This window comes from Sarcophilus harrisii, chromosome 2, assembly GCF_902635505.1.
Source record: "Sarcophilus harrisii chromosome 2, mSarHar1.11, whole genome shotgun sequence".
Lineage (NCBI taxonomy): Eukaryota > Metazoa > Chordata > Mammalia > Dasyuromorphia > Dasyuridae > Sarcophilus > Sarcophilus harrisii.
The window spans coordinates 267,047,855-267,064,175 of NC_045427.1; the positions used below are offsets into that span (position 1 = coordinate 267,047,855).

The window sequence follows — 16,321 nt, forward strand, 5'->3', positions numbered from 1 at the left end:
ACCACAATTTGTTCAGCCATTCCCCAATTGATGGGCATCCATTCCTTTTCCAGTTCTTTGCTACCACAAAAAGAGCTGCTGCAAACACTTTTGCACATGTGGGGCCTTTTCCCTCCTTTATTATTTTCTTGGGATGCAGCCCCAGTAACAGCACTGCTGACTCAAAGGAAATGCTTCTTTTTAGAGGTTTGACAATGCAAGGACACTATCTTAAAGGGATGACAGAATCAAAGAAAAAATTATTTTAAGGAAGGGAAAGATCCCTGCATGTTTGTACTGTATTTATTTAAGTTGTACTGTAACAGGAATTAGAACGAAGAGTGTGGTTAGTGACTTTGCAAATCCCTGCCTCTTAAATGCAAATAACTTGCAAGTCATCATCTTCCTGGTGTCATGGTTCTCATCAAGAATGAAGAACAAATAACAATACTGTGATTTCCTGAGCAGGACGTAGTATCTCAAACTGACCTCATCCCCCCCATAACTTGATAGTAAATCATACAAAATCCTTTCCCAGCTCTAATGCTCAAGAATATTATTTATTGAAGTGATTCAGCTTTGATGCATGGGACAATGCCTTTTTTCCCTAAAAAGGAATTAATTTAGCTGGAAAAGGATATGGCAAGGAGAAATCCAGTTAGTAAATGGATTAACTCTATGGTTAACAACCCTGTTGAAATGTCAAAATTATAAATATAGTGACCGGTATCTTGCCAACTTCTCTAAAGATAGGATTGTAAAAAAAAAAAAAAAAAAAAAAAAAAAAAAAAGAGAAAAATTCAGGTCTACTTCTATGTTTTAGTCTATCTTTATACCATCTCAATAAGCAATTAAAAAGTATAATAAACAGCTGTGGTAATTCCAGTTATAGGACAGTGGAAAGAAAACTCTTGGAAACTATACAGGCTTATTAAACTCTAGTTGAACTTTAGAAAAAAACAGTAACACGAGAATAAATTTCCAAATTGGAATTTGGTGTTATTGCTTGAAATGGCATACAGATAAGCTGTAGAGAGGACCCAGAATCAAAGGCACTAGATCTTGACTAAGAATATATCAAGTACACATGATGAAAAGTCTTCGCACAGAGATAGTATCAAAGAAAAGACATCTATCTTAGGTATCAATGATAGAAATAACAAGTCATTGTTACCCAAGATGGAAAACACAACAGTCCTTTTAAAAACACTATTCTCTGTTTATTAAAACTGAATTTGCAAAGGATACGAACAATTTTCAGATGATGAAATTAAAACAACTTTGAAGTCTTTCCTCACCCCCCTCAGACTGGCTAAGATGACAGAAAAAGATCATGACGAATGTTGGAAGGGATTGTGAATTGATTCCACCATTCTGGAGAGCAATTTAGAACTATGCTCAAAAAGTTATCAAACTGTGCATACCCTTTGACCCAGCAGTGTTACTACTGGGCTTATATCCCAAAGAGATTATAAAGAAGGGAAAGGGACCTGTATGTGCCAAAATGTTTGTGGCAGGTCTCTTTGTAGTGGCCAGAAACTGGAAAATGAATGGATGCCCATCAATTGGAGAATGGTTGGGTAAATTGTGGTATATGAATGTTATGGAATATTATTGTTCTGTAAGAAATGACCAGCAGGAGGATTTCAGAAAGGCCTGGAGAGACTTACATGAACTGATGCTGAGTGAAATGAGCAGGGCCAGAAGATCATTATTTACTTCAACAACAATACTATATGATGATCAATTCTGATGGACGTGGCCCTCTTCAACAATGAGATGAACCAAATCAGTTCCAATAGAGCAGTAATGAACTGAACCAGCTACACCCAGGGAAAGAACTCTGGGAGATGAGTTCTGGGAATTATAGAATTCCCAATCCCTCTACTTTTGTCCACCTGCATTTTTTATTTCCTTCACAGGTTAATTGTACACTATTTCAAGTCCGATTCTTCTTGTGCAGCGAAATAGCTGTATGGACATATATACTTATATTTAACATATACTTTAACATATTTAACATGTATTGGTCAACCTGACATCTGGAGAAGGAAGTGGAGGGAAGGAAGGGAAATGTTGGAACAGAAGGTTTTACAAGAGTCATTGCTGAAAAATGATCCATTCATTTATCTTGTAAATAAAAAGCTATAATAAAAAAAGACCATTGATAAACAATAAGGCAACACTGATAACAAAACTTCACATCACATTTTTATCTCATTGCAAATTCAGGGAAGGGGGTAGAAAGTGACCCTCTTGATTCAGACCAATACTGATAGATTTGTGATGGAGAGTCATCTGCATCCAGAGGACTATGGGAACTGAATGTGAATCACAACATAGTATTTTCACCTTTTTTCTTGTTTTTTTTTTTCTCATTCCCCCTCCACCCCCCTTTTGATCTGATTTTTCTTGTGCAGCATAAATGTGGAAAAATGTTTAGAACAATTGTACATGTTTAACCTATATTGGGTTATTTGTTGTCTAGGGAAGGAGTGTGGGGAGAGAGGGAGACAATTTTGAAACACAAGGTTGTGCAAGGAAGAATGTTGAAAACTACCTTTTTATATATTTTGAAAAACAAAAAAGCTATTTATATATATATATATATACAGATATATATATATACACACACATATACATATATAAAAATATAAATAAAAGAATCGCATTTCAGATTTAGAATGTCTCACTGTTTAAACGTGTTCAAAAACCCTCAAATACTTAAAATGTGCTCTTTGGCACTTGCTTCATATAGAATTTGAAATAGGCTTGAAATAGAACCCAGCTGCCAAGAAGAGAACATCCCACTTCATTTTCACTTTCTTATCCCCCTGGATTTCTGAATCCAAATAATAAGCAATTCCTATACTATAATATCAATTATCAGTGGAATTAGATTAATCTTCATCTTAATTTCCAAATACCTACAAAGGCACTGAAGTATAGATTATTGAAGTTGTTAGGCTATTCTGCTCAAAGACTGAAAAAGGAGAAAAACAACGTCTTAAGGTTGCCAATAAACAATTGAGTCTAATGTGAATGTGTAATGAATAAAGACAAGAGATTCTAATTTTTATAAGAGATTGTAGGCTCTGTTTAATAAAGCAAAAGTTATTTTGCCATGTGTTTTATTTTAATAAATGTTTAGGAAAGTACGTACAGTTTAAAAATTTCAAATACAGTAAATATATACCATACTTTGATTTCTAATTACATGGACAAACCCCTGTTTCAAATAAATCCTTCTATAACTGATTATGTGCAAAATACCCAGTTTCTGAAAGAGTTTATGGAAAAGTATAAACACAGTTCCATCAAACTGTGATATGGCTTATTTAACGATATACTTTAAAACGAAGCATAAGCTTCCCAAAGCCACTAATTCTCTTGCTTGCAAAAGTCTCCACATGAACATTCTAATTTCATGTTGCAATAAATTTATTGCAAATTTAATACTGTCACAGAAACCAAGAAATTCTCTTGAATAATTACTATTATCAAAATTAAATAACTCAGACTGATTGCTTCTAATTGTACATCTGCAACAGTATGTGGAAAACTTGGCTCAATAAAGCCATCCAATTCAGATTGGCTAAGTTGAGGCCCTATGTGTATTTGATGGGCAGGACCTCAAACATCCCCATAACCCTTTCTCTGCCTCACATGTCAAGTTCTCAGAAAGACCAACAATTATTTACAGAATGGAATGCATAAAAGATTGGAGGTGGCTGGCTGGAGTCACGAAGCAGCCTGCAATAGGAATGAGGTGTATCTTGTCTAGATCCAGTCAGCTGAATACATCATTTGAAAACCAGACTTTGCTCCTTTCTACATTGTGTGTGAACAATCAAAAAACAAGGTCCTGGGATAAAGCCACCAGTTATCAATGCAGCATCTGAGGAGATCCCTCTGTCTAAAAGCATCTGTCTGATGCTTATTTGACTCTGGTTCCAGAGGTCAAGTGCAATTAAATACCTAATAAACGGCAAACATCCCTTAGTCTATCCTGCATGTCAAAAATAAACTTGAATTCAAAACCTTGTCATCAAGTATTTCGGTTTTTGGGAAGGATTTTCTCCATAATTATGTTTTGATCAATACTCCATATTTCAGACTATAACTCTCCTGTTGTTGAAAACTCCCTCCATTTATGCAACTCAGTGTAGTTTTAAGTTTGAGAGAGCTGCCAGGAGGCAGTAAAAGTTTAAGTGATTTGCCCATAATCATGTAACAAAAATGTGTGAGAATGAGGACTTTTCTAGATTCTAAGGCCAGTCTGGCATGTTGTTTCTCATTAAGAAAAACCAATAAATATATTGGGTTATAGAAGTTTAGAAAATCATACATGTATCGTAATTGGATGACTGTGAACCAGTTCTGTCTTCCAAATAAACCCATATTGGTTGTTGTTTCTAAAAATAACTCATCACCTTGTTGAATCCTGAAGGAATTCATCCCAATTATATCTACACTAGTGAGGAAGTGCACACTGCTTACAGGGAGTATGAGTTGGGAATATTTGGACAGAATTCTACCTAAGCTGGAAATAAATTTCTAATAATGGTGTTAAGACTGTGAAAGACATTAATGGTGACCAAAGCTCTTCTCTCATTCTCTAGCAAATCAGAAAGGGTTTAGATCTTGTCCAAACTATCCTATGAAAAAATCCATGACAAACTCTGGATGGAAGGGAAGACTTGAAGGGCCAGGCAAAACTCCATAAGCAAGGAGATGTTGAGGAGCATAAGAAGGATTCTAAAAAACTGTCCTGTCCTTCTGAAGATGGAACCTTCAGAAAAAGCAAGGAAAATTAGAATAGAGAAGCCAATTCAGTGACGTGGCAAACAAACAATTCAAAATCACATAGTTTTATACATGAAAATAATGACTGTAGCATGCTAGTTACAGGAACACTTTCAGAAATGACAAAGTCCTCATGGGAAGCATTCCCTACTCTACTTCAGGTACCCCTCCATCTCATGTCCAAATAAAAAGCCTCATCAGGGAAACAAGAAACACCTTACTCAAAACACTAGGCTCGTTCTGAACAAAAATTATGTCCAGACAGTTCCAAACCCCAGAATATGCAATGAATTAGACTGAATAAAGTTATGTTTAAGGCAGTCTTTTACCCATTGTGTAGATCTAATTTACCCATTGTATTACAAGGTAACAAAGACCATTCAGAACGGCAGGACATCCCACTTTGGTGGGTTCCCCAATATTCTATCTGATGTCATTTGGTATTGCATACCTTGCATGAAGGCCCGAGTTCACAGTAGGATTCTTTTATAAAGCAAATGTGTTTTGTAAGTCCTTACACACACCTCTTTCAAGAGCAAATCTATTGTGAACAGGCAGATACTCCTAAATAGTTAAAAGGAAGGCCAAGATTAAGCAGAACAAGGAACATAGGTAGGTCAGAGGACACCACCACATTTTATAAAAATAGTTCATCAATGCAGATGGAAACAATAACCCTCACCTTCAATTTTTGCTTAAACTGTGCAATTCCCAAGCCATAGTCAGCACCTTCAAGACTTCCTTTTTTGCCGACTCAGGGCTAACAACTATCACCTGAGCACTTCCAAAAACATGCAACTTGGTTGTGATCTTTATATTTTTTTACACCACACTTATTTGGCATTTTTAATGTGGCTACAGCATATCAAGGCATCCAATGACCATGGAGAATCCCTGATTTTTAAAATACTAGTCCATATCACAAAAGTAGATCCAAATTCTAGGAGAATGTAGTTAAAAATCTGTACATAGAGAGGAAGGGAGGCTGTGCAAAGCTGAGCCTCACAGAATTTTATTTTGCAAGGGCCATTAAACAGTTATATACTTATCCTACATTTACATAGGATCCAAACAAATAGGATATACAGAATGAAAAGATCTAAAAGTGAATTACTGGTTCAGTTTTTACCTTCAGCCAAATTTAATTCACTTAATAATAAAACAGTAAAATTTCTTAAAACTTCCAGCACCCTCCTCTAGTCCTTTATTTCAAATTCAATGATCACAGTTTAAAACTATAATTTCCCTAATGCAAAAAATAATACTGGAAATAGTTTCTAAATTATTTTAATGACAACGACCAAAAAAACCATGGTAAAGTATGTTTGGCTCTACTTTAGAAGATGACAAATGCTTAAAATGTATTATGCCTTGAGATTCAAAACCTTGTTTCTAACATCTGGAAAAAATAAAATTATAAGGCAGAAACAGACCAATGACATTCTGAATTATTTATAAAGGAAAACATTTATAAAACACTTGGGAATATATGCATTTGCTTCTATTTCTTGATATTTTCCAGAACTTCCTAAAACTTTTGAGGATTAAAAAAAAAAAGTGACCCCAGTTCATCGCAAAAAGCCAACATAATTTTAAAAATTCAGTGCTTTTTTTTTTTTTTTTTTTGATGCTCAATTTAATTTGGCTTTTAAAAATTTCTTTCCCCTCTCCCCCCAAAATGTAATGACTGAATTCTGGGTTCTTCCTTGAAAGCCTCTGTGTCGTACGTGATACAATTAACAAAGGAAATCTTTTAAGTTTTGTCAACGAGGTATCTGCAAAGTCACATCTCATTCTGTAAACAATATTTTGGTAACATCCCTGTCTGAAAATCAAAGTAAATGTTGACCTCTTCCAGGTTACAAGCTGTCCAGGCTTTTCTAAGGGACTACAACGGAGTCCTCGGGGACTGTGTTCCTTCTTGACTCGGGGTGAGCTGTCAGGGATCCCAGTCGCTCATTCATGTGGTCACTTATTGCTGCTCGCTAGTGTTTGCACGATAAATAAGGCTGTAGTTCCCAAGCGTGACATTAGGCACTGGCACTACGGCACCCTCCACAAGTTTTGTTCACTTCCTGCCTGTAACTCTGAAGCTGGACAGAGCACTTATAGACCCCAAAAGTGTTTATCAGCAGGTGCCTGGCCTTTGACTGTACTTCTTCCCATTCAGAAGAACTGCCGGGTGCTACAACAAGAAAGGAAAACACCGTTGGTAATTATACCTTACTGAATGAACACACAGGAGAGACAAACAACTCTGCTTTCTGGGAGGAAAAGTGTTTTGTTAACAGAAAAAGTACTTTATATAAGAGCAGTAGTAATAGTATATTATATATACATAATATGTGTGTGTGTGTGTATACACACATGTATATATATATAAAAAAATAAAATACATTAAAATGAACTTGCAGTAATTAGCACTGAATACTATATATTTGGTGACAGCATACTATTTTAGCATATATGTATATTTCACAATATGATATGTACACACACATATACATAAAATATACATGTATACAATATATACTATGCATCTATCTATACATACATACACTTATACTGTTATTACTCCTACTCTGGACCATGTCTATAAAGACCTTTGATTTACGTGTTATTTATTTTCCACCCTCATCATCTGGTTAGGCTGCTTAAGATTTAGAATTGTATACTTGCAGCTGGGTATCAGAGCAGATAAGAGTGGCTGTGCTTGGAGTGAGAAAGAACCAAGTACAAATGCTGTCTTAGACAATTATTAGCAATGTAACTCTGGGCAGGTTAATTAATTTGTCTGCCTCAGTTTTCTTATCTGTGTAGTGGGGATAATGGAAGCACCTACTTCCCAGGGTTGTTGTGAGCATCAAATGATGTATGGAAAAAGCTTTTCAAACCTTAAAGTGCTGTGAATGGTAACTATTACTATCTTTTAAGTAAGAAGAGCCCAAAACAGGGACAACTTTAAAAACATAAATGGAAGAACAAAAGCAAAGTGAACAATGTAATGATAATGACCAAACTTTCTTTCATCCCCTATTGTGGAGAAAAAGCATCAGTCTTTATTGTAAAGATGGGAAATTATGAGGATGGATTATCATGCTTACTGTCAGACAACAACAATGTATTGTTTGGTTTTGCTAAATCTCCAAATACATTTCAAATAGAAATGTATTTGAAATAAAAACAAAAGGCTAAACAATTTAAAAAATAAAGCCAGTTTCCTGAGGCAGCCAGGTGGCAGAGTGGATAGAGCACCAGCCCTACAATCAGGATGATCCAAGTCCAAATTCAACCCCAGACATTTATTAGTTGTGTGACTCTGGGCAAGTCACCTAACCCCAACTGTCTCCAAAAAAAGGAAATAAATGTCAGTTTGCAAAATTGCCATATTTTACCACTTTAACTAACCTCTCGTTCCCACCTTCCATGTTTGAACTATTAAAAAGGATTGGAGATTTAGAACTGGAAGGGGCTTTCGAGGTCACTGAATCCAACCCTCTCCTCTAAAGGAATTGAATGTAGGCCTTCCTGTTCACCAAGTCCAATATTTTCATCCACCATGACACAAGGCCTCTCAAGCACAGTCAAACTCAATGCAGGGCATGAATCCACATGCCTGAGAGTGTTTCATGCTCTATCGATCAAACTAGCATATCACTTAAATTTATCACTGCAAATTATCTACATTTAAAAAAAAATATAGATCACACCTGGTGTTTTGTTCTCCCCACCACCACCCACCCCCCCCAGCAATTGGGGTTAAGTGACTTGCCCAGGGTCACACAGCTAAGAAGTGTTAAGTGTTTGAGACCAGATTTGAACTTGGGTCCTCCTGATTTCAGGGCTAGTGCCCTATCCACTGAGCCACCTAGCTGCCCAATTGCATCTGGTTTTTAAATCAATCTAGATAGGAATACTTTGAAATACTGTTTCTTAATAATATTCCTTCTGTTCTTTTTTGGTAATCCCTATTACTACTATACCCTGAGATTAAGTTATGCAAAAAAAAAAAAAAAAAAAGAAGGAAGAAAAAATAAAAAAGGAAGGATGAGAGAAAAAAAGGAAGAAAAAAATACTGCATAAAAGAAAAATAATAGTTATAACTGAAAATGTCTCAGTCTTGGCTTCATTCTCTCATTGTCAGGAGGTAGATAGCATATTTTCTCACTGTTCCCCCCCTCTTTTTCCTAATCTATATCTAGTTTCAATCTTTAACCATTATTGGAAAACTTAAAACTTGAGAACATTAGCTTTGATAATATAGAAAATTAGATCAAATATATCCAAGATGGATTTATTTTCATCTTCAGATTTGACACAGCAATATCTCTTGTTGCCTTGGCCTGTACTGAAAGTGTTCTGTTACAAAATAAATTCTTCACCCCATCTGCCAGAAGCCTTGCTCACCTATTCTACTCCTTCAAATTTGACCATACCTGTTTATATGTTGTTTCCATCAATTCCTTATGAGCTAGGTCTGTCTTTTACCTTTTTCTCCCCAGTTTTAAATGCTAGTTGATTAACTGGATCACCTACTACCCAATTATAGTGATATAAGGATCACAAACCTTTCTTGTCATACTGCGGGAGCAACTCACCTAGCTGTAAATGTACAATGGCTGTTGTTTTTCCGGAAGTGAGAGACCAAAGATTTATATCTTCTACTGAATGAACATCTTCTATTTTCATCAAAGCTTCTTTGATATAGTCTATATTCAAATGACTTGGCACCCCTACAAGTTCAGAATGTTTTATAAGCAGTTAGCTTGTAAGGAAAAAACACATACATACACATGCCCTCTAAAAGTTACAAGAATGTTTAAAGTTTTCTAAAAGTAAAACAAAGATGTAATCAATACTACAAAACAACTACTCTGTCTTCAAACAAACAAAAAACTAATAAAAGACTTAGAAAGATTATTAGGAAGAAAATACAAAGATATTATTCAAGTATTAAAACAGACAATGGTTTTGATGAAAATGGTCAGCATTTAAAAATAACTCAAAGTAACAGAGGTAATAAACTGAATAAAGTTTCTTTCTTTCTTTTTTAATTAAAGCTTTTTATTTTTCAAAACATCTGTGTGACTGGGAAATGAGTATGGACCACAACATATCATTTGCATTTTTTCTGTTGTTTGTTTCTGTTGTGGTTTGCTTGCATTTTGTTTTTCTTACCAGTTTATTTTTACCTTCTTTCTAGATCTGATTTTTCTTGTGCAACAAGATAACTGTATAAATATATATATATATATATATACATATATTATATTTAACATATACTTTAACATGTTTAACATGTATGGGACTGCCTGTCATCTAAGGGGGGGGAGGGAAGGAGGAGAAAAGTTTGAACAGAAGTTTTTGCAAGGGTCAATGTTGAAAAATTACCTATGCATAAGTTTTGTCAATAAAAAGCTATTAAAAAAAACATATGTGTGAAGAATTCTTCAACAAACCCTGTGTTCCAATTTTCCCTCTCTTCTCCCCCAGAGTCCCCTACGTGGCAAGTAGTCCAATATGTTAAACATGATAGAAATATGTGAAATCCAATATATACAACATTTTTATACAATTATACTGCACAAGAGAAAAAGTGAAGCAAAATAAAATGCAAGCAAGCAACAACAACAACAGAAAGTGAGAATGCCATGTTGTGATCCATCCTTGGTTATTCTCTAGGTGTAGGTGGCTCTTTTCATCACTGAACAAGGGGAACTGGTTTGAATCATCTCATTGTTGAAGAGAATCATGTCCATCAGAACTGATCATCGTATAGTCTTGTTGCCATGTATAATGGTCTCCTGGTTCTGCTCATTTCACTTACCATCAGTTCACATAAATCTCTCCAGGCCTTTCTGAAATCTTCCTGCTGGTCATTTCTTACAGAATAATAATATTCCATAACATTCATATACCACAATTTACTCAGCCATTCTCCAACTGATGGGCATCCATTCATTTTCCAGTTTCTAGCCACTACAAACAGGGCTGCCACAAACATTTTTGCAAATACAGGTCCTTTCCCTCCTTTAAGATCTCTCAGGGATATAATCCCAGTAGAAACATTGCTAGATCAAAGGGTATGCACAGCTTGATAACTTTTTGGGCATAGTTTCAGATTGCTCTCCAGAATGTTTGGATCCGTTCACAATTCCACCAACAACGTATCAGTGTCCCAGTTTTCCCACATCCCCTCCAATATTCGTCATTATCTTTTCCTGTCATCTTAGCCAATCTGACAGGTGTGTAGTGGTATCTCAGAGTTGTCTTAATTTGCATTTCTCTGATCAATAGTGATTTGGAGCATCTTTTCATACTGACTAAAAATGGTTTTAATTTATCTGAAAATTGTCTGCTCATATCCTTTGACCGTTTATCAACTGGAGAATGGCTTGAATTCTTATAAATTTGAGTCAATTTTCTATTTATTTTAGAAATGAGGCCTTTATCAGAACCTTTGAATCTAAAAATGTTTTCCCAATTTATTACTTCCCTTTTAATATTGCCTGCATTAATTTTGTTTGTACAAAAACTTTTTAACTTAATATAATTAAAAATATCTATTCTGTGATCAATAATGACCTGTAGTTCTTTGGTCACAAATTCTTTCCTCCTCCACAGATCTGAGAGCTAATTTGTTTATATCACTGAATACAGTTTCCTAGAAAATCAGTATAGCCAAGCTTGGTTTGAAAGAAATCTTAGAAGTAGTAATGAGACAAATCACAAAGAAGGCTCCAAAACAAGTTTGTTTTATATATTGGAAGCTTACATTTAAGCATACAATTTACCATTATATCTAACAACCAAGAGAACAGTGCCATAAAAATCCAGAGTGGAAGGTTTTTGAATACCACTGATACTACCCTCCACTTCCAATCTTCTTCCTTTTGGTTAAACCCTCTGAAATACAGCTTCATTCACCATCACTCAGCTAAAACTGCTCTCTCCAAAGTTACTAGTGATCTCAAATATTGAAATGAATGGCCTTTTCTCAATCCTCTTTTGGATTTCTCTGCAGTACTGGCAACAATGACCATCACCTCCTGGACATTTTCTCCCTTCTCTGGGTTTTCATGACACTGTTCTCCCAGTTTTCCTTGAGCCTTACTCTTCTTGCAGCTTCTCTGCTGGACCATTCTCCCCATCATGCTCATTAAACTGGGCACACCTGAGGACCTTCTTTCTTTCTTGGTTGCCCCTACTTTAGTGTTCTCACCAGCTCCCATGGATTTGATGACTGACTCTACATAGGGGACTTCCATCCTGATTCTTCTGGCCCTAGAGTCCTCTTAGCTCTGGGCTCACATTACCAACTGTCCACTGGCTATTTCCAAAAGGATGGCCTACTGGCATCTCAAACTCAATATGGCCAAAACAGAACCTGACTCTCCCCCAAAGTCCTTCTCCTCTTCTGAATTTCACCGTTGATGACAAATATGGCACCATCTCTCTGGTCACTCAGGTCTACAATCTCGGTGTCATCTCTAGCTCTTTACCAAACCCACAGATACAATCAGAGTAACTGACCCATTGCAAGCACTCATCAGACTCTTACAATAGCCTGCCAGATCAGTTGGTTCCCCTACTCCTATCTACTTCCTCATTCTAGATGCTTGTGACTTACTGAATGGACAAATGCATGAAGCATTTATCCAACACTTACTGAAATTCAAAGCACTGTGCTAAGCGCTGGAAATACAGAAAAAAGTCAGTTCCTGTCTTCCAAGGAACTCATTCTAAAGGGAGAGACAACTTATATGGAAAGTTTCAGCTATAAGTCAATTGGAAAAGTCCCACAGTTCTTGGGTTATAGTAGCAGAGCAGTAAGAAATAGTTCTTCTTGAAGGACACTATTCCCAGGGCTCTTTGGTTTAGGATGTTGGGCTGTCCCCATCATTAGGGTCTGAAGAGAGATGGTGGTCAAGGTAGTGGAAAACATACTAGGTACATACTAATTCCTGATCCTCCATCAAGGTCCCTTTCCAAGGTTACTTTGTATTTTCCATGCCAAATCCATAATTAAAATGTAAACTCCTTTGAGGGCAGTATTGTTTCACGAAAGCCTAGTACAGGTTTTGATCCATAGTGTATTCTTCCTATGTATTTGCTTTTTGATGCCTAGAATTTGAATTTTCAACAAGCAATAGGGAATTCATACAATCTGGTGGTACAATAAAAATGAGGGTTGTTGTGAGGATTAAATGAGATAAGCTATGTACAGTACTTTGCAAATCTTAAAATGTTATATAAATGGTAGTGTTTTTATTATTTTTTTAAATTATCATCTTCCATTTTCACTGGGAGAACTGTTAGTACATTAGAGCTGATCTCCACAACAAAGCTCTGGTCTGGATGCATTTCTTTCTCCAGTGCTAATTTCAGACTTTAGGCTTCTTGCTTATTAAACTTCAAAAATGTAGCTCTATAATCTTTCTCCCCCTCACTTACCAGAGGAGGTTCCTAAATTATCTCTAAATAAATGCCATTAACTATTTCTTTTTAACCTTGACGAGTTATGAGTGGGTTGGATACATCTTGGCACTTGCCACAGATTCTCAAAATTTTTGGAAAGCAAATTAAATTTGCTAAGAGATTCTTTGTCTATATTCCTCTGGTTATGTCATATGCAGAATTATTTCATTCAGAAATGATGTAAAGATCCTTTAGCAAAGTTTCTGGAAAGATACAATATTTATGTTGAGTATTGAATCTCACCATTAGTCTTCCACATTAGTCTATTGGAATTATTTATATTGGGTAACTTTTTACCTTTTAGGCCTCTTAGAATGAAGTTACCATGACCAATCATATAATAATCTGGAATTTCACCAGTGTTGGTGTTGCCTTCCCTCATCCAGATGGCAACCCAGAGAGATATACTTATCAGATCCTGGCTCTAAGTGTTCTAAGTGCCCTCTGAAGCTACCCCTTGATTTACAGATGAGGAACCCTGAGAACTACAGAGCCTAACTGACTTGCCTGAGATCACACAGATACCAAGTGTTTGTCAGAGGATTTGTTTCAAAAGCCTGGGGTCTCTTGGATCAGGGGCAGTTAGGTAGTCCAGCAGATAGAGTGCCAGCCAGCCCTCTTTGTAGTGGCTAGAAACTGGAAACTGAATGGATGTCTATCAGTTGGAGAATGGTTGAATAAATTGTGGTATATGAATATTATGGAATATTATTGTTCTGTAAGAAATGATCAGCAGGATGATTTCAGAAAGGCCTGGAGAGACTTACACGAACTGATGCTGAGTGAAATGAGCAGGACCAGGAGATCATTATATACTTCAACAACAATACTATATGATGACCAGTTCTGATGGACCAGGCCATCCTCAGCAATGAGATCAACCAAATCATTTCCAATGGAGCAGTAATGAACTGAACTAGCTATGCCCAGAAAAAGAACTCTGGGAGATGACTAAAAACCATTACATTGAATTCCCAATCCCTATATTTATGCACACATGCATTTTTGATTTCCTTCACAAGCTAATTGTACAATATTTCAGAGTCTGATTCTTTTTGTACAGCAAAATAACGGTTTGGTCATGTATACTTATTGTGTATCTAATTTATATTTTAATGTATTTAACATCTACTGGTCATCCTGTCATCTGGGGGAGGGGGTGGGGGGGTAAGAGGTGAAAAAATTGGAACAAGAGGTTTGGCAATTGTTAATGCTGTAAAGTTACCCATGCATATATCCTGTAAATAAAAGGCTATTAAATTAAAAAAAAAAAAAAAAAAAAAAAAGAGTGCCAGCCCTGAAGTGAGGAAGACCCATTTTCCAAAGTTCCAATCTGGCCTCAAACAGACTCACTTTGTGATGCTGAGCAAGTCATTTTACTGTTTGCCCCAGTTTCTCCATCTGTAACATGAACTGGAGAAGGAAATGGCAAACCACTTTAGTATTTCTGCTAAGAAAAACCCAAATAGGGTCACGAAGAGGTGGACATGACTGAAAAACAACTGAACAATTACACTATATCATTAACTGCAGGCCGAGAGTTGAGACTGCTGGTAAGTTTATCACCTACAGCCAGCCTGGTGAAAAGCTGCTCCAAATTTAGCTGTGTTGGTACTCAGGTGATAGACTATCCCTGAGCATCTGAAACCTCTCCAGTTAGAAGAACCTATTAGAGCTCTTGCCTTGATGTTATATTCTCCAAAAAACCAGTGAACACCTCCATAACAAGAAGAGGACTTCAGTGGTGACTTTCACTATTAGAATGGGGTACTATTAGAATATTGGCTCTCTGATACTAGTTTGTAGCTCACAGTGAAGGACAAAGGATAAAAAACAAACAAACAAAAAAAAAAAAACCCTGAAAATGCTAAGCAAAATACAGAGGGAAATGTGAGAATCAAGATATTCCAAAACTAGCCTCTTGTTACAATGGATAACTCAAGATCAGTATTGATATCTGCATAGTTTTCACTCGAGATGTCCAAAATTACAATACTCCAATCATCCTCAAAGAAAGGATGTCAGAGTCTTTGGCCTTGAGAAGTGCCCCAGTAAAATTCAGATGACAACACACATAAAAGGAAGTTTAACACTGATCTTACCTTCCAATATAATAACGACTGTGTCCCAAATGATTCGAAATGTTGTAAAAGCCACAAGTAATGAGAATATATATGTACAAATGGGATCGGCAATCTTGTATTCTGGCTGAAAAGGAACAACAAGGATTATTAAAACATATAGAGACATCTTTTTCTTTCCTACTTTTCTATGGAAATTGACATGATGCAAAATAAAATAAAAATAAAAATGCACAGAGAGGAATTCTAGGTCATTCAGTTCTGATACCTTAAGCAATGCAGCATTCAAAGTACTTCAGAAAGAAAAAAAAAATCACAGATGTATATGTGGTAATAAGAAAATCTACTCAGGATAGATCTCCAAATAAGGAGATTGTCTGTTCTTCCCTTGGTAACATGTTTCAGAATCTCACAATAATGATAAAATTAAAAGCTTCTCTAATGAAATTTAAGCTCATTATCTTTGATTTTCCATTAACAATATCAGAAAACAGTTGTTCATTGTTCATATACTGAGGCAGCTGGGTGGTACAGTAGATAGACCACTGGCCCTGGAGTCAAGAGCAGAGTTCAAATTCAGTCTCAGACATTTAGTAGCTGTGTGACTGTGAGCAAATCACTTAACCTGGACTACCCCCCCCCCAAAAAAAAAAAAAAGCCATTATTTCACCTTTACTAACTTAAAAATACTCAAAAAATATGCTGTTATGAATAAAGAGTTGGCCAAGAACTCCTGAATTAAAGTCCCATCTCTAATACCACATTCTATGATTAACAGAAGTCAAAGGACTTAGTTGGGAATAGATTAATATATTAAACCCAAGCACCAGATCTTACGTGTTCTCACTTAATGGAAATGACTGATTTTGGTTTCTCAGTCACCCACATTGCCTTTTCTTCTCAAGTGAATTATCCTGTCTATATACATACTTTTTCAACGCTTAAAAGTCCTTTAACAAGTTTTGCAATTGTAAATG

General features: G+C 36.0%; 1 protein-coding gene across 1 annotated transcript in view; it reads right to left on the reverse strand.

Annotated features, from left to right (window-relative positions):
* Positions 1 to 3,073: 3,073 nt before the first annotated feature.
* SLC30A4 (solute carrier family 30 member 4) overlaps positions 3,074 to 16,321 on the reverse strand; it is a 34,700-nt gene continuing 21,452 nt past the window's right edge. Inside the window, exons 6-8 of the mRNA XM_003756105.4 lie at positions 15,366 to 15,471; positions 9,384 to 9,518; positions 3,074 to 6,970 (exon numbers count right to left, since the gene is read on the reverse strand). Of these exons, the coding sequence (XP_003756153.1) occupies positions 6,816 to 6,970; positions 9,384 to 9,518; positions 15,366 to 15,471 (396 nt within the window). The 3' untranslated portion in view covers positions 3,074 to 6,815. The remainder of the gene's footprint in view (positions 6,971 to 9,383; positions 9,519 to 15,365; positions 15,472 to 16,321) is intronic.